The sequence below is a fragment of the Squalius cephalus genome (assembly GCF_949319135.1).
Source record: "Squalius cephalus genome assembly, chromosome: 23".
NCBI classification, from domain to species: domain Eukaryota; kingdom Metazoa; phylum Chordata; class Actinopteri; order Cypriniformes; family Leuciscidae; genus Squalius; species Squalius cephalus.
In genome coordinates, this window is record NC_137144.1 from 29,895,571 (window position 1) to 29,916,897 (window position 21,327).

General features: G+C 37.3%; 1 protein-coding gene across 1 annotated transcript; it reads left to right on the forward strand.

The window, feature by feature from the left end:
* The first annotated feature begins 714 nt into the window (after positions 1-714).
* LOC307151521 (stonustoxin subunit beta-like) lies at positions 715-20,559 on the forward strand. Its single transcript, XM_079859607.1, has 16 exons — positions 715-737; positions 5,765-5,865; positions 8,434-10,124; positions 10,233-10,254; positions 11,384-11,480; positions 11,574-11,710; positions 13,803-13,870; positions 13,957-14,076; positions 14,280-14,375; positions 17,504-17,632; positions 17,962-18,111; positions 18,254-18,285; positions 18,506-18,540; positions 18,717-18,783; positions 19,595-19,655; positions 19,935-20,559. Exons 2-16 carry the CDS (start codon positions 5,766-5,768, stop codon positions 19,953-19,955), a joined length of 2,826 nt encoding a protein of 941 aa, XP_079715733.1. The 5' UTR covers positions 715-737; position 5,765; the 3' UTR covers positions 19,956-20,559.
* Positions 20,560-21,327: the final 768 nt, after the last annotated feature.

Here is a 21,327-nt window from a genome sequence, read left to right on the forward strand (position 1 = left end):
GTGGGCTGTCTACAGAGACCGTGTTTTTTTACAGTGTGTTCAGGGGACAGGCAGCGAGCGGATAGTGAGGAGATGTTTGCGGTATGTGAAAAAAAAAATGTTTGGCCTAAAAAAAACTTGTGAGATCGCTTAGAGGACCTTTAATACAGTATATCTTAAGTTTAAACCATAACCGCATGCTGTCCACTCAAGTGTACATCTGAAGATATCTTTGAAAAATTTGTAAAAAAATTAAACAAAAATCAATTCTTGTTTTTCATGCCCTAAGAGCAATAAAAACGCATAGGAAAAAAATCCTGACTGAGGTTATCATAATTCATGCATGAAAAGGTTAATCATTCTAGACTTTACATTTACAGATATTACACATCTAATCCAGTTCGACTGCGATGAAGGAAGCAAACGCCGCGCGAGCGTCTCTACGGGAAGCAGAACGCGTCAAACTTCACCTCTGTTTCTGCTGTCACGTGTTAAAGACACACTTTAGAGAGACTGAAACCGAAAGCAAGACAGTCCGAGGAGAGAACAACCGCGGAAAGAAAACAGTTCAGGTACGTAATAATAATAAGTGTTTGGAGATGTGGCTTTACAGACGGCAATGCGATTTGTTAATCTTCTGATTTAGGTCATTTAATTTTCTCAATAAATCATAAAAATATATTTAATTAGAAATAGACATCAAACACGTGATATCTAGTTCTACATCTGTGATGCGGAAGCGCTGAAGAGGAGGACAGGTAAGCGAACAACATTATGAAAGATTTAATTTCAGAGAGAATTACACACTGGCTGAAAGATTCCTCACTGAAATAATGTACAACGGGCCTAAAGGCACACCTTAAGACAAATGTGCCTTTTTAATGTTCCCAAATGCAGGAAATATATACATGTTTGTATTGAACATTGATGGAGCAACAGATTTTGTGTGAAAATAAATCATAGTGATTAATTTTGTTTAAAACTCTTATAAATGTTTGAGGTGACGAGGTTTGTCTTTTATCCCACAAACACACAGGAAAAAAAAAACAGCCTGAGGCAAAATACACACAGTAGCCTATTGATACAAATACTTACAAAAGCTAAATAATGTGTTTTTAATGATGTCCAAGTTAATATTTGTTCAAAACAATCACTTTAGCAAAGTTTGTACTATTTTCAGTTTTTTTTTTATAAAATAATAAATTTTTGTTCAGTAAATATAAATATGTTAACAACAATATATTTAAAAATACAGAAACTAAATTATTTTAAAAAGTAAAGATTCTGAAAGCATTGAAAGAGATCCCATAATAATTTAATATAGATTTACAGTAGTAACAGTACATAATATTTTAATTATATTACATAATTAATATAATATTTTTATATATGATTGTTTTATTATAAATATGGGTATCATCTCTAAGGTGGACACCCAACTTATTATAATAACCATCTGAATCTAATCATGTCCACAACTGGAAAAGTCAGTCAGATATTTATTATCATGATTATTATTGTGCTTTTGCCCCAAATACCATACTTTTACATGTTCTTCTGTTATTGAAAAACTGTTGCTTAAATTACCTTGAATAAACCTGAAAACCATTAAGACCTTTGTCTCAAAATATAAACATTCATTTTATTGATTCTCATTTGATTACTTAAATCTACAACTTTTAAAAAAACCCACATCAAATATTAGATTTTTTTTTCCCTTTGCGCTGCTGCTCGCGATCGCGTCACAGATCAGCCAAATTGCTACGTGCATCTTGAAAAGCGGATGTTTAGGAAAGTGCTGCGGCAAGTCTTTGTGCATCTAGTGAATCAGAGAAGAATAAAGTCAAAGGCGCCTTTAGCCCCGTTGTACCCTACATCTGGCAAGACAAGTATCCCAATTAAGGGTGTATTCACACCTGCCTTGTTTGGTTCGATTGAATCGAACTCAAGTTCGTTTCCCCCCTTGGTGCGGACCTTTTGGGCAGGTGTGAATACAGCAATCGAACTCGGGTGCGGACCAAACAATCGAACCGAGACCCAGCTGAAGAGGTGGTCTCGGTACGGTTCCAAACGAACTCTGGTACGGTTCGTTTACGGTGTGAACATGAACCGACCCAACTGCAGAAAACTGCGCCTTTTTATTTGACTGCTCTTATGAGGATACTTAACAAAACGGACATTTTGGCATAATGCTGTGCATGTGTTATTGTTCGTTCAAGCGCGAAAGAAAAAGAGAATTCTGGCGCGCTGTCTGTGCACGCGATACTGTTGCGCGTCTTTCTGCGAGCCGTGTGTGCATTCACAGACAGAGCGTTCTTTTTTGTCTTACCGCGCTTAAATGGTTTAAAAGCACGTTCTCTCCGCCGGAACCGTACTTGCAGCACATCGTCGTCTTCTCAAAATCTAATTACAACATCGTATAGATGACATTTTGTCATATGCTCAATAGTTTCTTAATATTGCTTTTGTAGGGAATAACACCGAATCAGTAAAAGAACAAATATTGCATTACGAAATATCTCCATGCTGAGCCTGTTTTTGCACTTCCTGCTTTTCCCTGCTTGAGAATTCTTTTTTTATTATTTATTTATTTAAAAGGGACAGCGCACATTAATCAACATGAGGACAAAGTCCAAAATGTAAATGTGCCAGATTTAGCCATACAGGCTCATTTTCATCTGCAGTCTCTAGGTTGATGGTTAAGAGAAAACAATAAATACACTACAACAATACAATAAATGCATATCAATAAGAAAGCCTTAGATATATACAAGTAAGAATAACACCACTATTCCCGATCAGGACAACTGGCAGGTTGATGAAAAAAAAAAAAAAAAAATCCTGTCCAATGAATGGACGACCTTAGCACACGTGTGGTTGTTTACAAATTTTGGTTCACTTGCAAAAAGAGCAGTGTGAAAGCGAACCGTACCAAACAAAAAAAATCAACATTGCATTTGGTCCGGACCAAAGCAAGTGAACTATCGGACTTTCCTGGTGTGAATACACCCTAAGACTACTTTTAATCAAAGATAATGGAATTACATTGTTAGAAAGGTAAAAAAAAATAAAAAAAAATAATAATAATTGGATTTTAAAAGCTAACAACTCAACATTATTTGCCCACACTATCCTTAGGTGTACCAGTTATGTCTGACAATAAAGAATAGTGAAGTGAAAACTTAATAACGAAGTTAAGAGCTAAAGATTTGGCTTACATTTGTGATTGTGAATTTTATTTAAATTCCACTCCACTGTTGAACTGGAATTACAGGAAATGGGATTTGTGGAATTCAGAGAAATGTAATAGGTAATTCATTTTGAAAAATAAAATGTTCTTCCACCTGGGTTTATACATTTATCAAATACCATATTAAATAGCCTGTTAAATTTATGGTAAAAAAAAAAAAAAAAAAAAACGGTAGCTGTGGTTGCCAGAAATTTACTGTAAAATATGGTAGCAACATTTTAGGTTTTACAAATTTTACTTTAATGTACAGTAAAAAAAAAAAAAAAAACGTATTTCATTAACTGATATAAAGTTAATTTATCAACCTACTGAAGTACTAATATCTGTTTTGTACCTTTGTAATACACTGACAACCACCAATCACAGTGGTGATGAGAGTCACATGATGAAAGCTCATCACAAGCAGCTTTTCCACAAGCTGAGAAGGCTAATATTATATAGAATATGTACAGTGTCATTCACACAAACACTAAACACCATCATTCTAACACACATGACATTATAAAATGGATTAAACATTAATTGAACAACTGATATTTCAATGAAAATACATAAAATGTAAAGTAGGGAATTCAGGGAATGTCAGTTTACAGTTTTTCACTTTTTAAATGTAAGGTTAGATCTATTACAGTTATTCACCGTATACTGTATAGTACGGAAACTTAAAAAAAAATTTAACTGTAGCATTTTTAAAGTCTTTTACCATTAAAATAATGCAAAAAATTTTTGTGTGTAAAAGTAGCCAACTAAACAATCCTGTCTGTAAGGCCTATAAAACCTTCAAACTAGGGCTGGACTGGGACAAAAAATCGGCCCGGTTATTTTGGCCCAGACTGGCCCACTATATGATCATAAACACCACCCATCTTTGCACGCCCTTAAATATATGCATACCAACTCCTATTCATTAAAACCACTAATGCCATGTAATGAGTGAGTATAGGATCAAGTGAGAGTTAACAGATGAAATAAGTAAAAAAAAATTACATTTATTAATACAATTGAACTACACTCCACAGTGATGAATCCTAAAACAAGCTATAAGCGGCTCTGGCATAGCAATACAAGTGTTTCTCACAGGATTTTTGGTAAAACTGTGTTGGGTGGACCTTGGTCCTTCTAAGGGGGTCCGGGGGCATGCCCCCCCCCCCGTAAGAAAATTTTGTGCATTTTAATGTTAAATTCATCAATCTGGTGCACTTTGAGAGTTCAAAATTAAAAGCTCCAACCCATATTCAGTGTGCAAATATAACAAAGAAAAAATCAAACCTCTTTTAGTTACCGTGTCTATTTACATTACACTACATAATAATAGTTATAACATTAATCATATGACAGTAATAGCCATATTTTGTAAAACAAATGCACTAAAAAATAAAGGAAACTTTCATAATTAGTTTTGTACTAATTTCTATACTTGAAAGAGATAAGCACATGATCTTTTATTTTGACACAAACTGCATCAAGCTTTTATTTTGGCGGAAAACATGGTTTACAAACGCCTCTCATTAAATTTCTAGTGAACTGCGGTAATCGTCAACTATGCAGATGTGGAAATAATCTGTAACTGGGTTATGGGTTCCTACACTCATGACATAGAAAAAAGTAGTTTGATTTTGAAAGTAGTTCTGCTTACCGCGGACTCTACACTCTCTCATCTCTCTCCTGATCCTCCGTCCTCCTCTATCATCATCTGCCGCTGGAGCTGATGAAGGTCAGAAAACATATTTTGACACATAAAGTGTCTGCTAAGCATTAAGGGACTGTTTCTATTTTTTCACGATATTTCTCTGCACATTCCTTGCGTTTCTTCTCCATCTCGCTGACTATTTTGACAGATACACACTGACACTGCTGCACGCTCGCTCACTCGTTTAAAGTTGTGATTGGGCCAGCCCAGTGTCAATCAAGGAAAGAGCCAATGGGCCGCTGATCTACGTGTTTCATGGGCTGGTCTGTCAGAAGAAAAAAACTAACGCTGACTTTTTTTGACCAATGCATTACACCGGCACAAACCCAGCGCCGCCAATTAAGCAAAACAAAACAAAACGAATGGGCCGCCGATGGAAAAGTTTTATGGGCAGTTAAATAAAATAAGAAAAAAATAAGAATAAAAAAAATTATGTATGAGTATGAGATCGGCCCAAAAAGCACGTCGGCCCACCGTGAAAATGCCCGGTATGCCCGATGGCCAGTCCAGCCCTGCTTCAAACTTTTGTTTACTTTCAGACAAGCCTTTATTAATCCTTTCTTAAAACTTTGTCTTGACCGGTTTCTAATATTTTTTTACATACACTTTTTTTTTGTTTTATGAAATTCTTTTAATTTCAGTTTATTGTGTTTCTGCATCTTTAAATTCAAACTAGAATTGAAATTCTGCATCCAGTTTGCCACTTCAATTCAAATTCAGCAACTGAAATGTAGAAGTAATTTTTATTTATATTCCTAATGTTGCAGCAGTATGGTTTATACTGGTAGTCAGTGACTTAAAATAAGTGTTCAGGATCAGTAACTGGTGTGTGTTTGTGTGTTTAGTATGGCTACAGTGGGAGTGAACGTGATTGAAACAGCGGCTCTAGGGAGACACTTCCAGCTGGGGATGCTGTATGACTGCAGGAAAGATGCTCTGATACCAGGTACAAAAAACATCTTGGGTTACAAATGTAAAAGAGGTTCCCTGAGAAGGGGAACGAAACACATATCTCTAAATAAGCTCTAACTTTAATAATGGTCGACCAAGGGAAAAAAGGCTTCTGTGGGGTGTTTGGCTCGAGGTCATGGTGCAAAGGACCCTAGGTTGATTTTACTCCAATCCATCCCTTTAAGGAGGCTCACGCACAGCTTGCTCTCTAGAGCCCATATAGCAGTATCTCTAGTGATGGGCTTTCAGCTTACTGAAAAAGTGTTTTTTTGGGCCGAGCCTGTGTAGTGCTCCCCTCGTTTGAGAGGGTTGGTATAGGATTAAAATACCTTTTAGATACTTCTGTAGGCTAAGTTTGGTACTCCCTCACAGCCTAACAACTTTATACTGCAGATTTTGCTGAGCCCTAAGGAGCAAAGTACTCTGTGTAATGACCCTCTAATTGAAGGGACTACTAGCTAATACACTAGACTTAACCTATCAGGGAGGCTTACAGAGAGCCTTGTTACTTGATACAAAAGTACACATAATTCTAAGGAGTACTTAGTATAACGGCCCTTCTCAGGAAAGGGCAGTATCACCCATGTTCAGCCTAAGAGAGCTCAGCTGGAAAAGGGGGTCTCTGATGGGCGGAGGACTCAACAGGATAACTTGCACAAGAGGAGGTCTAACTACATATTATACTAGAGACAGCCCTACCAAGAACAGAGCTCTCAGAGAATCATGCCACTGGACAAAGATATCCAGGCGGAGGTCAGGGATTGCTGAATTCATCAGGAAAACTCTCTAAACGAGAGGCGGAAATACGACGTCATGCTAAGGCTGCTTAACGAGGATGCTAACAGAGAGCCATGCCACTCAATATTGCCAACATAAAGAGAGTAGAGGCCTTTAGCAAAGAGAGCTAGACCATTCAAATTCACGATACCAGTGGTTAGCTCAAGGGAGTGGAGGCTTCAACAAATGACTCTCTGTCTAAAAGCAGCCAATGTTTGTTTTAAGAAAGAGCTCTATATAGTAAAGGCCTTTACTGGATAATTCTCTAGAATGAGAGGAGGCATGACTACACTACTCTTAAGGAAGCCGTCCTATCAGGGATTTACTGAAAGCCGTTCCACTTGGAACATCTAGCAGTAGCGTTGAAGAGTGGAATTTTTTTTTTTTTTCAAGAATGAGGGCAGATTTTATTGGCCTCCAAGGGAAGGAGGGTAGGAATATTTTACCCTCATCAATTCTAGAGCGTTGTGAGCATCTACATTGAATCACTTCCTTGAAATCAAGTTTCTTCTTCCTCGCCTCACGCCTCCTCTGCGAACTGCTTCTCGTAAGAGGAGGATGTGAGCGACACTAGCCCTCTGGTCCTGTCTTTGGTCGTGAGCCCAAGTTGGGCCAGTTTCCCCGGCAGTTTGGGCATGGACCTGGGCTGGCGGTGTATGAATGTTTTAAAGGCTGCACACCGCGCCTTCGCCTCCTTACACTTATCGACCACCGCCTCAATGGATGTATCGAAAAGTTCAGAAGGCGAAACAAGTGCGTCGGAGAGAAAGCCCTTCTCTGTGTCCCGATGCTAGCCAGGTTCACCCACTGATGTCTCTCTGTGGCCACTATTGCTGCCATCAATCTGCTGATCACGGCAGAGGTCTGTTTACAGGCCCAGAGAGCGAGATCTGTGGTGTGGCGCAGCTCAGCCATCGCATCAGGGGAAAGACCCTGACCCTGGTCCCTCAGCAGATCGGCTTGCTATGCTTGCAGCACATATGCCATTTAAGCGATGTTGTCCCAAGGGGCTTAGCTGACAGGGTCGGAGTATTCAGTGACGATGTTTCCCCTTTTGAGAGATAGCTCACAAGCATATCTTCAATGGGATTCATCGACATATGTTAGGGAGGCCAGCAGGGGGTGCTCACCCTGTGGTCTGTGTGGGTCCTAACACCCCAGTGTAGTGATGGGGACACTGTACTGTCAAAGAGCACCTTCCTTCGGATGAGACGTTAAATCGAGGTCCTGACTCTCTGTGGTCATTAAAAATCCCATCCTGGCCAAATTTGCCCATTGGCCCCTGTCCATCATGGCCTCCTAATCATCCCCATATACTGATTGGCTTCATCACTGTCTCCTCTCCACCAGTAAGCTGGTGTGAGGTGGGCGTTCTGGCGCAATATGGCTGCCGTCGCATCCTCCAAGTGGATGCTGCACATTGGTGGTGGTTGAGGAGACCCCCCTTCCACGTGTGAAGCACTTTGAGGGCTATATAAATGTGACTAATTATTATTAATAAGACTTCCTCGTAGGTTTTTCTACCAATTATGTAGACTCATATTTCAAAGGAGATTGATCATGCATTCTCCAGTGTCTATTGGTAGGGAAAGGGGCCCTAATAAGCATGTACTATACAAGCACACTTGTTATTTTCTTTTGAAATGTGAAAAAAATCAGAAAGGTTGTTTTTTTTTTTTTTTTTTTTTACAACAGATGCACATAGCCCTACAGTGGGAGCATTTAATTTAGTGTTTTTAGACATAAATAATGACTCGACTGTATTAAACACTTTATACTTTTGCAGGAATCATACTGTGGGATCAAGAAAAGCTACAGCAGAGTCTACGAGTCCGTCCCCAAATTAACACAAATTTCAAAGTCACGGCTTCAGACTCCATTCAGGAAAAATGCAACTTACTGAACATTGACGACTCTCTAAAACTGAGTGTTTTAGGGGGACTCGTCAATGTCACTGGAGCAGCCAAATATCTCAACAACACCAAGAAGTCTTTCAAACAGCAGAGACTGACGCTTCATTATCATTCAACCAGCAGGATTGAAGAACTGACCATGAACCACTTGAGACCTGAAAATATAGTTCCTCACGAGGTGTTTGATAATGACGCAGCGACACACGTGGTGACAGCAGTGCTGTATGGAGCAGACGCCTGCTTTGTGTTTGATAGAGAAGTTTCCTCAGATGAGGAAATAAAGACAGTAGAAGGAGAAGCAAAAGTGGCCTTTGAGAAGCTCAAATTAATTTCAGTAGATGCAAACGTTAATCTGACGATAAATGAAACTTTGGACAATGTACAAAAATTCACATGCACGTTTTATGGCGACTTCCAGCTACCGTCTAACCCGACCTCTTTTGAAGATGCGTTGAAGGTTTTCACTGATCTTCCAAACCTGCTGGGAGAAAAGAAAGAGCTGGCGGTTCCTCTGAGGGTTTGGCTTTTTCCTCTGGACAAACTTCTCTCAAAAGCTTCAAAACCTCAGAAGGACATCAGCAGGGATCTAATCATGGCGATTGAATCAGTGATTGAGAGTTTGAATACAACTGAGATGAAATGCAGTGATCTTCTGGAAGACTCGCCTGCCTCGACTTTTACTGAATTCCATGATAAAATCCTGCAAATGAAGCAAAACTGCGACATGTACAAACTGAGACTCATGAAGAAACTCGGCTCTCTGCTGCCAAACATCCGTGGAGACGTGATGAAGGAAACTGACCTGAATGATCTTCTACAAGAACATGATGAATCTCCATTCAGAGGACGAGACCTGGCAGAATGGCTGAAAGAGAGAGAAAGAGAGTCTAATATCATTAAATCAGTCCTCAGACAGCTGAAGGATGCTGGTGCACAGGTAGAAGACAACATGGATCTGATCTTGATGGATCTGGAGGTTGGAAATCTGGTCTGCTACACATTCACATCGTTGGACTGGTCAGATGTTCTGCTTAATAAACAAACCATCTATCTGAATCCTTCAACAAATGTAGAAACTGATGAGAACAGTCCTGATCCAGAGCAGAAGTCTTGGCTCACTCCTGAGATCCAAAAGACACTGAGGAGCAACTTGAAGATATTTAAGAACTTGATCGATTCAAAAGAGCGTAAACCAGCCAAGTTCATTGTGTCCTCAAAGGAAATGAAGAATAATCCAGGTTCCTGCATTCTGCTGTATGAAAGTGAATGTGATGAAGCCATTTGCTTCATTCCTCCATCCAAACCAGCCTGTCCAATCAGTGAAGAGGTCAAAGATAATAGTGTGGTTCTGAAGGTTCCTCCATCATGTCCTGAAACAGTGGAGCTCAGAACACTGTACAAACGTAAGCAGGATAAAGTCTGGAGATCTAAACCTGTGCTGAAGGATCAACTCACAGTTACTCTGACTGATCTGAGAGAAGAAGCTGAGTATGAGATCAGATGTGCAGCGCTGGGGAAACTCGACTACACCATATACAGTGACGTTACTGAAGTTGTCACAGAGGTATGATGATCAATTATCAGCTGAAGAAAAAATACATGAGAAGCTTTATGAGAATGAGTAAACGGTAATGTGTTATCTTGATTAATTAGTATCAAATGTTTCCTCTAGGGACGGGGCAGTTTGATTGTTGGTGAGTGATATATTTTTCCTGCTCCATCATTTGTTTGAAACACTTTGTTGTATTGTGGTTCATATTTGAGGCTGTGAATAACAACATCAGTTGTATTTGTGTTGCTAAATTTGGTATTACATTGTGGGTGTAAATTAATAGACTTGGACTTGGTTCTGGAAACCCAAAGCACAGGACAATAGAGACACCAGAATAACAATATTCATGATTCTGAAGCTAAAATACAGAATTATTTTAGACGAATATGCTATTCATCTCTGTCTCTATGTACTCTGTCAGTGACTATATTGAAAATAATGTAAGCCACTTTTTACTGGTAACATCAGACATCTGGCAGTATTAGGACACACAAATATTCCCCATTGCATTTATTATACATTATATTCAACATTATATATAGTAGTTTAATCTGACACGAAAACTCTTTAAACTAAAAAAAAAAAAAAAAAACACTAAATCATCATTTTGGGAGAACTATAAACAATAAATATTGTCACTATCCACGATACATGTTGTTGCCTTAATACAAATATTATTCAAGTGGGTTAGTGCCCTCCTACTTTGGTAGATTGAATATAACTTTACACGTCTATGGCACAAGTCTCATATGAACACATAACCTATAATGTTTGAGTCTTTTTGCTTCACATTATGCCACAAATGCTGTCAGTAAAGTTTAAACAGAAGGCTCAACCCAATATGATCATCTTGTCATAATTTACTCTTCCATGCCAAACCTGCATTGCTCTCTTTCTTCTGTGGAACATAAAAGGAGATATTTTGAAGAGTGTTGGGAACTAAACAACATCAAACCCCATTGACTTGCATTGCATGGACAAAAAATAAGACACAAAATATCTTAAAGTTCCACAGAAAAAAGAAAGTCATACAGTTTTAAACACAAAAGAGTAAATGATGACAGAATGCTCTTCTTTTTTTCTTTTTTTTTTTGAACGTGAATCATTCCTCTTAACAAGTTGGTTATTTAATCTGTAGACTTTATTTATTTATTGTTGAACACTGCTTGCCGCTATTTTAGAGGATATGGGATTTAATAGAAAAGTGTGATCATTGTAAAATATTGGTCAAAATATATACACAGACTTCTCATATATCCCTCTGATTCCAGTTCCCTGTGGTTTGATCAGTGAAGGAATGACCAGCTACTTGAATGCAGTTCTGAAGATGCTCTTCATGACAGACAGATTTAGGGATCATGTGATGAGGTGGGAAACACACTTTATGCTTTTTCATTCAGAGATTATCATATTTGGGTGTCCACTGTAAATATGTTATTGATCATTGAACTTTGTGTTTAGCTTGAGGAATGAAGTCACCAGTAAATCCTCAGGAGAAAACCTCTCACAGGCGCTGGCTGATTTATTCTGGAGTTTAATGCAGGAACGAAGAGCTGTTTCCACAGGAGAGGTCACTAAAGCTCTAAACATCACGAATGGTTGGTCCTTTTTAAAGTCTTTGGGGCAATTTTACTAAACAGATGCACAATATTCAGGGTTTCTGCAGGTCTTAGCAAGGTCTTACTAAGTCTTTAATTTGCCCTAACACAAATGAAGATCTTAAAAAGTTCTTAAATCAGAGCAGAAAGTCTAAATTCATAAAGTGATGGCATTACAGTTTTTCTCGATTGCTTAAACACTATAACCAGGCTGTTGAACTAAATTTTCAAAACCATAATGCCATTTATCAAAAAGCACACCCATTTCCCTAAACTATAAACACTATTCCCTGTTTTGACACATGAGTCAGATTTGTTGAACTGTCACTGCAAAACTCTACACACAAGTCCCTTCATTTCTCATTGCCTAGAGACCATGTTGTCATGTATAAAGCACTAGCATTCAATGTTGTTCACTCAAGTCAGCACAGCTTCAGCTCAGTTAGCACACAATTACCCAGGTGGAAACACTAAGAGTCAAAATTGAACACACATCAATCAGAACCTTCAATAGATATATAAAGGGGCCCAAATCAGTTTATTGAGTTTTGGAACAATGGATCCAGAAAGACATGAAGGAAGAGGGATAAGAATGAGGAGGAGGAAGGGCAAGGGCAAGAAGACAAGCAGTCTCAGATGAAATTCAAGCCACTCTAGTTGCCCATGTCTTAGTCAATGGTATGACTATGAGGGAGGCTCGGCTACGAGTAAGGCCATATTTGAGTCGCTTTACCGTTGCCTCGAGAGCCTTCAGGGAGGAGTGGTGGCAAACAAAATTATATCACTGAATAAGAGACAAACATTTCCAATAGTCTTTGATGAGGTTTATTTTCTTGCAAGAAAAGGTCAGCAGTCGTACAGTCACACAGAGTGGCTACAGAGTGTGACAGTGAAGGGAGGGCATCCTTCATCCTTTATAGTCTTGACTAATCTTTCTAGGCCAATGATGGTATTTCAACCATATGTGGAACATTCTTAGACGTGTTCATCATATTGTCTCCTTGAGTGGAGGCCCTCCTGTCACGACCCAACACTCTTTACCATTCCAATACAATTCCATATTAGAATATGGTTTGTGTGTGCTCTTTTACTGTCATATGATGGTCACACACATCTTACTGTAAGTAAATATAAAACAAATTTAGAGGAGTAAAAAAAAAAAGAAGAAAAAAAAGAGTAAAACAGGAAAAAATAAAATAATTGTGTGTGTGTGTGTTGTACTGTGTAGTACATGAATGAATAAAAATGTGCCAATGTATCCATTGGTTGTGTCTTTTGTGTTCATCATGTGAAAAGGTTTGTGAGGGGGGGAACCACAAGCAACATAACTTACCAGTTTTGGAAATGTTGTTTTGAATTTATTGCACCAGTGTCTTAGACAATGTTGTAGTGTGTGTGATTTTGAGGGCTTGTGTGTCCTGTCTGAGGGCAAAGTTTGGTTTTTCAGCAAGAGTGAATGGTTTTGAGTGTAGAGCTTCATTTTGACCTGAAAATATGATGTTTGGGGAATTGGGTGAGACGTTATGGATTTGTGTTTACTGTTTTGAGAATATGAGGCATAGTTTCAAGAAATGTGTTTAAGCAATCGAGAAAAACTGTAAGAGAGTATCTTCCTCAGTGTCTTTGTCATGTTTTTTAGTACAAATATCTAAACATCTTTCAATTAAGTTTATGCTTAATTTTATTTTTGTAAAATTAATTGAAAAGTAATGGATGTCTGTTGTAAATTGTATCTTCAAACTTAGAAGTTTCTCTCTAGACATCTACATTGAGAAAACATCTACATATTGTATTCCCTTCAATTTGTTTCTTAAATATACTTAAAAAGGTCTTAAAAAAGTCTTAAATTTACTTTAATAAAACCTGCAGAAACCCTGACTTTGTGCATATATTTAGCGGGTCAATAAGCGGGTCTTATTCACCAAACTAGTTAAAGCAGGGGCCTGAAAAAGCTCAGTTTTGAGATTTGAGAAGGGCTTTATCCGAAATAAACTTCACTACTGAAAAAAAATAATGCACATTATTACTAATCATAATTTTCGTTTCAATATGAGTTGTATTTCACAGTAATTTTTTTGTTTTTCTCAATTAGTTTCTGAGCAGCAAGATGCAGCAGAATATCTGCAGATGATATTACACAGAGTGCCTGAGCCATCAGAGGTAATCTCAGACTCTTATTTATTAAAGATCGAAATACAGAGTGTCAAAATAATCACTTTCAACTGTGATATTCTCTTTAATTGAAGATTTTCAGAGGAATCATGGTGACATCTACAGTGTGTTCTTACTGCAAACGCAACAATGAAGAGGAGACTGAGTTTTTATCAATACCTCTGTCTATTGATGCCAGAGGACAACATGATGTGGTAAGAGAAACTGAGTTTGAAATAAACTGAGTGGAAATAAAATAAATCATCAGCTTGTGCATTTCAGGCCTGAGGATGCGTGAGATTACAGAGGAACTGTGATAGGTCAAAAATCTATCTAGTGTTATGAGACATTTATAAAATATTTAATTTTCCTCAATGGTAAACTGTTTAAAATCGTCAAACTTCATTTATCATTTTAGGAATATGCTTTGGTGGAGTACATGGGAATCCATGACATGAGCGGAGATGATCAGCTATTCTGTGTTACATGTGGTTCAATGAGAGACATGGAAATGGCAAGTATTATTTACTTTGATAATATGTTCTGTTTCACAGACAAGGCTTAAACCTAATCTCAGACTAAAATGCATGTTAGAGCTGTTTTAACTCAAAGCATATCTTAAAATATGTCACTGCTATTGTTTTGTCTCAAGATGCATACCAGTAATGTTGTTTTTTTCAAAGGCAAGTTTATAAAACCTACTTAAATGCCTAATCTTGCTTAAAGGATTAGTTAACTTTCAAATACAAATTTCCTGATAATTTACTCTCCCCCACGTCATCCGAGATGTTCATGTCTTTCTTTCTTCAGCCGAGAAGAAATGAAGGTTTCTGAGGAAAACACTTCATGTTTCTCCATATAGTGTCTTCAATGGAGTCCAACGGGTCGAAGGTCCAGATGTGAGTTTCAGTGCAGCTTCAAAGGTCCATCCAACGTGATGATGTAATGTGTGGCGCATCTCAGAAATAGTACAAGACAGGCATTAGTGGTTAAAAGTATATACATGTTTATTTTGTTATAAATGTCCGCTGGTTTGTCTAGATGAGACTCTTATTCCTCGGCTGGATCGTGTCGAGACTTTGAAGCTGCACTGAAACTCACATCTGGACCTTCGACCCGTTGGACCCCATTGAAGACACTATATGGAGAAACATCCTGGAGTGTTTTCCTCAAAAACCTTCATTTCTTTTCCACTGAAGAAAGAAAGACATGAAAAATCTCCCCTAGTCCCCATGACATTATACACCCCCGCTACTTAAAGCAATTAATTGATACTGTAGGATCAGGGCTTGTATCTCTACTTAATAACTGTCTGAAAGCAGGGGTTATCCCTGAGAGCTTAAAAATGGCCACAGTTACCCCTGTATTAAAGAAATCTACACTGGATCCTCTATTTTAGCAAACTTTCGGCCTGTTTCTGTTCTACCTTTCATCTCTAAGGTGATGGAAAAAATTGTCTCTCTGCAACTACAATCGTTTTTAACTAACAATTACATCTATGAGACCTTCCAATCAGGTTTTAAAACACTGCATAGTACGGAAACGGCCCTTGTAAAAGTTCTAAATTACATTTTAATGGCTACTGACTCGGGAGATTCTGTCATGTTAGTTATGCTAGACCTGTCTTCAGCCTTTGACACCGTCGATCATGAAATTCTCATCTCTCGCTTGGAGTCCTATGTGGGGCTTGGAGGAACGGTCTTAAATTGGTTCAAATCTTTTTTTAACCAATAGATCTTTTTCGGTTAAAATAGGAAATTTTAATTCATCATCACGCAAGCTAACCTGTGGTGTACCGCAGGGGTCTGTTCTTGCACCTACTCTCTTCTCTCTCTATCTGCTTCCCTTGGGATCTATCTTTAGGAAACATAATGTTTCTTTCCACTGCTACGCTGATGATATGCAAATCTATCTGCCTCTGACCTCCGAAAATGAGCATGCTCTTAGTTGTTTATCCGCGTGTCTGGACGACGTAAAATCATGGCTCTCAAAAAATTTCCTTTTTTTAAATCCGAAAACAGAAGTTATTGTCTTTAGCCCCTCCGAAACTAGTAGACAAAACTCTCAGAATTTGGAGCTCTCAAATCTGAGTATCTCATCCCAAGTGCGTAATCTGGGTGTGATGATCGATAAAAGTCTGAAATTTGACAGACAAATTGCCTCTGTAGTGGGCTCTAGCTTTTTCTATCTACGCTCTCTCTCTAAAATTAAATCTTTTCTCTCTAACGCCTCTTTAGAGGTCGCTGTCAATGCCTTCATAACATCGAGGCTGGACTACTGCAACTCTCTATATTATGGTGTTGCTAAGACTCAAATTTCACGCCTACAAGTCGTTCAAAACGCAGCAGCGAGATTCCTGAAGGGATGTAAAAAGTTTGAGCATGTTACACCCCTTCTGAGATCCCTACATTGGTTACCAGTTCAGCATAGAATTGAATATAAAATTCTATTACTGGTCTACAAATCACTAAATAATCTTGCACCATTATACCTGTCGGACCTACTTCACCTATATACTCCGAAGCGAGGGCTTAGATCGGAAAACAAATTCCTCCTTCAGATTCCCAGAACCCGCTTGAAAAACAGGGGCAATAGAGCGTTTGAAGTGGCGGGCCCCACGTTGTGGAACAAACTCCCAATCCAAATTAAAATGGCTTCCACTTTATCTGAGTTTAAATCTGCTCTGAAAACTCATCTGTTTGATTCAGCTTTTAATATGTAATTGGATTTTTGTATTTATTGATTACAAGTGATCATTGATTGTTTTATTGTGTATTTGATCGTAATTATTGTACAGCACTTTGGTCGGTTGACAGCCGGTAGTAAATGTGCTCTATAAATAAACGGAACTTGAACTTGAACTTGAACATCTCGGATGACGAGGAGGAGAGTAAATGATCAGGACATTTTTATTTGAAAGTGAACTACTCCTTTAATCTAAGACCTGTATGTGAAACAAGGCCAATATATATTCAAAAATAATATTGCTGATAAAAGAGGTTTTGGCTACTTAAATTTAAATGGCAGAGGCTTTTTGCACTGAGTGGATAAAGCAAAAGTGTGTGTATTCCTGAAGCCTAGCCCTAACCCTAACCAGATCGAACCTGCTGATCAGTAAATGTGTCCTCCATGGTCCATGAAGGGAGAGGAAAAAGTATGTTGTGGTTAAATGTGCCACTGTCCGATCAACGTCATTTCGAATGATCTATTCGGCCTATTACATAACAGATAGGTTTCATATTTTTCTTAATTTTTCTTTAAAATAAACACTATGAATATGTAGAAGAATGTGATCATGGAAAAGCAGATTTGATCTCGGATCTGTTGTACCAAAAGCTCAATCCACTATTCTAACTCTTCTTATCACTCTACAACTGGTCAAATCAGTTTCTTTTGTAACTTGTCTGGCTCGAGTTAGTGTAAATAGCCTTTGCTACAACACTTGCTTTCATGAATTTATATTTTTCATACATGCAAATCTTGTACATGCCATTTTTGAGAAGATACAAGTCTTTGAATTTGTCATTTCAAACCAAACAAAAATGTATATTGATACAGCTTACTTATATGGCAGTTGAAATATACTTGATATGATATGTAATCTGAGCATGTGAAAGAATGACCTTTATATTTTCCCATCAGGGAAATGACATTAAAAAGTGGCCAGACATTTTGACTCTGCAGCTGAAGAGATTTGAGATGCGCTTCAGAGGAAATGAACTTTACTACTGGAAAAATGAATGCAAAGTTAAGATTCCTCCAATGCTTCAGGTACAATATATTAAAATCAATTATTTAAAATACATTTCTATAACAACACAAACACACTCTTTTTTTGTCTCTGTTCTTGCTTTCCTCTGCTCAAGCATTTGGACTATATCTTACTGCTGAAACTTTATCAGTGCTGTGAATATTGTTGATGGTTGTATGAAAACATACACATGATGTTCCTCATTGTTAAGTCAATTTGCATGAAAGCATCTGCTAAATAAAGAAATGTAAACATGAAGCACATCTCTGCATATTTCCATCATAAACCACTATCTTAAGACTAGAAGCTAATGCACAGTGTGTAACACAATGTTCTCTCTTCTCACCAGGTTGATTCAGTGAAGTACGAGTCTTCCCCACAGTATGAGCTGTATGCCGTCATTAATCACCACGGCTCATACAGTAGTGGTTATTATGACGCAGTCATTAAAGATAAGAGAGGAAACTGGTATCATTTTAATGATCACACAGTTACAACGGTGAGTTTTCATGTCCTGATATCTGCAGGAGGACTATTAGAAATAACTATTGTTGAAAAAACAGTGCATTGTATATTTTAGTCCTTTTTGTCACCTGATTTACTACTTGATCAAGTATTTTTTCCTCTATATTCCTCAAAAGTTTGCAAAAGAACTTCAGATGGTCGATGCCTGGTAATATTCTTACATTACAAATCACAAAACATTCCCTATATTTATTCATTTAAATAGTTAATTTAAAGGATTTTAATCTAGAATGCCTCGTTGTGCAGACTGATTAATGCATATGTTTCCTCCAATAAAAAACGATTCTGCCACAGAAGATCTCTGGCAGTAAATGCAATATGTTTGGACATGTGTACCAAATATTCATAAACATATTTCTTATACACAGCTCTAAGTCAGCGTACTTACTGATGTACAGAAAAGGTGAGTATTTTATTTCTGCACCTGAAATAAACCGAAATATCTCTGACTACATGTGAGCTGAACTTAAAAAAACATGTACAGTATATGTTAAAATGCAATACAATAATACTTAACAAAAGTGTATATGATATCAAACTGTGTAATTTCCAAATAGTAAAATTATCTTCATCTGATAGTGACAGAAGAAGCTGCAGCTTCAGGACGAGATGAAGGTCACAAAAGACCCATCAGTGAAAGCAGAAGGTACAGAATCTTGTTATTGTTTATAATCCAGCTAATATTTACTAAAGCATGTTGATATGTGTAAAGTGGAAAGCATGCACTGAAACAAACCTCTCTATTGACAATTAACCGTGTGATACACTGAGCCTCCTTAAAGGGACAGAGCACCTAAAAATAATCATTGACTCTCTCACATCATTCAAACCTTTCTGTGAAACACAAAATCAGGTCCTGTGAAATATCTTGACGGGTTCTGTTTTCTTTTCTGTGTCGATGAGGTTTTAAACAAAGTATTGCTAATCAGTGATATTAGTGATATGTATAATGTATGTGGGGGGAAATCGTAATTTTAGCATTTCATAGGACAAAACACTAGCAGACTCCTGAATCTACATTCAGGACTACTCCATCTACATGAAATAAAAGGCAAAATTACAATGATTACTTACTTTGATTCTGATTTCATGGGAAATCAACGTAACATGATGTTCTATTGTGTTGATTGTTGACGAGATTTTTTTCTTCAAAAGGTATTGATTGGATGGTTGGAAATGGGTCACTTTAATTTTAAAAATAAGCAGGATTAATGATTATGATAGCAGAAAAGAAATCATTCAGCAGTCATGAATCATTTACAACTAAATCAAGAACATGGATGAAGTAAATTTAATGATTTACTTTACAATAATCATCAGTACATCAATAAGCTCAAGTGTTTGAGACCTGCAAACACACAAAACTGTAGTTTAAAGTCTGCTCCTGGATTAAACCTTATAATAAGATATTTGGTTATGTAATTTAGCCTCATGACGTGGAGTTTGTCTGTTTTCAGTGGACTGAGCTCAAGCCGTCCAGGATCAGTCCAGAGATCAGCACACAGAGTCACTCCTCAGGTAATCAGTAACAGAATCTGTATGTCATCAATTACTGTAGATGTGAATTAGAGGTTGTCATTTGTAAAACACATTTGTCTCATTGCTGTTCATCTTTTATTCAAACTCTTTTAATATTGAAGTGAATTCTAGTTTAATTTTAAGGGGTTTATGTTCCCTAGTTTCTTGAAAAGTCCTTAATACAGACTCAAAATATGTGTAAAATAAATAGTATTGATGCAAGTTAACAGTGAAGCGTGTCGTAAAAGTTGTTGAACTGTGTTTTTGTCCTATTCAAAGATGTTCAAACAGAGACGGTGAAGGAGTGGAGCTTCGCCAGCAAATCTTTGAAAACACAAAAAATGAAACCTGCTGAATCTGACAGGATCATGTTGATCTTTGATGAAGTGACATATTTAGGCCGTTCTGCCTCGGCGGTCGAACAGCGCTCGTCACTGTCAAAATTAGTGAGATGGCCAATCAAATCAAAGAAGACGGGCCTTAATGTTCACAGAAGACGAGTGTGAAGTATTTTAGTTTTACCTTGAACAAGTGCTTGGTTAGATGTAAGGAGCTAAACATGTAATATTTGACAGCTGTTTTACAATAGAAATGTTCAACCACCCACAGTAATGATGCAAAATACTACACTTTTTTAATCAAATTTTATTTTGAATTGAAAACATGTTATTACAGTATGTACATGATTCATGTAATTCATAAATTAATGTAACGAGACAAGAAACGTTTTGTGTTTTCAACATATTAGACATAAGAGTGAATGTGTGCATATTTGAAAATAAAATAGTATTTAAAAATGTTTAAATTGATTACTTGATTAATTGACTAAACTACAATTTAAGAATTAGGGTCAAACTACCCTTTAGAAGTGTGTGTAAATAATAAATGTTGCCATTTGTTTGTTTCTATTGCTGTTTACATTCTGTAAATCAAATATTTTCAATATGAGAAAAATGTTGGGGTTACAGAAACAACATTTACCGTGATAAACACACAATGCTAACACGAACTGTTAAAGAAACATGGAAACTGCTCTTACCTCATACCTGCATGCAAATCCTTCACAGCTAACACATTTATGGGTACTTTTTGGTAATTTGGTAATTGACAGTGTAACTACTAATTGACGTTGCATGCTTGTAATTTGTGCTTGCTATGAGCACAGAATAACTTCTGACAGGACAGGAAAGTTCATATTTCTGAGGTGAAAGACTTTTTATTTCATAACAAGTTACGAAAATAACATTAGAATAATGACACTGACATAGAGCATGACAACATCTTGGGCATTCTTTACTCAAACTGGGTCTGACAGAAGATGCAACACTTTCATGCACGTCTTTCACATTAAAAGTCTCGCATCAGAAAAGCATTTAGAATTACATTTTTTGTTTCTTTGATTTAACACTGCGACCCACCAGTTGAGGAACACTGATCTAGGAGCTTTAAACAGCTTTTCACTGCGGATGAAAACATGGTAAGTCTATTCCTCAAGGAAAAGGATTCAGTGTTGAAAACAGAGTTCATTTGGCTGTACAGCAGCTCTAAAAGAAAATAGTGTGATTTTTCAGCTGAAGTAAGATTAGTGTTGACTCAGTTCTGTAGTAAAAATCATTAGTTATTTAGTTAATTCATCTATACAGCAGCTCTGTAGAAAACCGTGATTTCATCA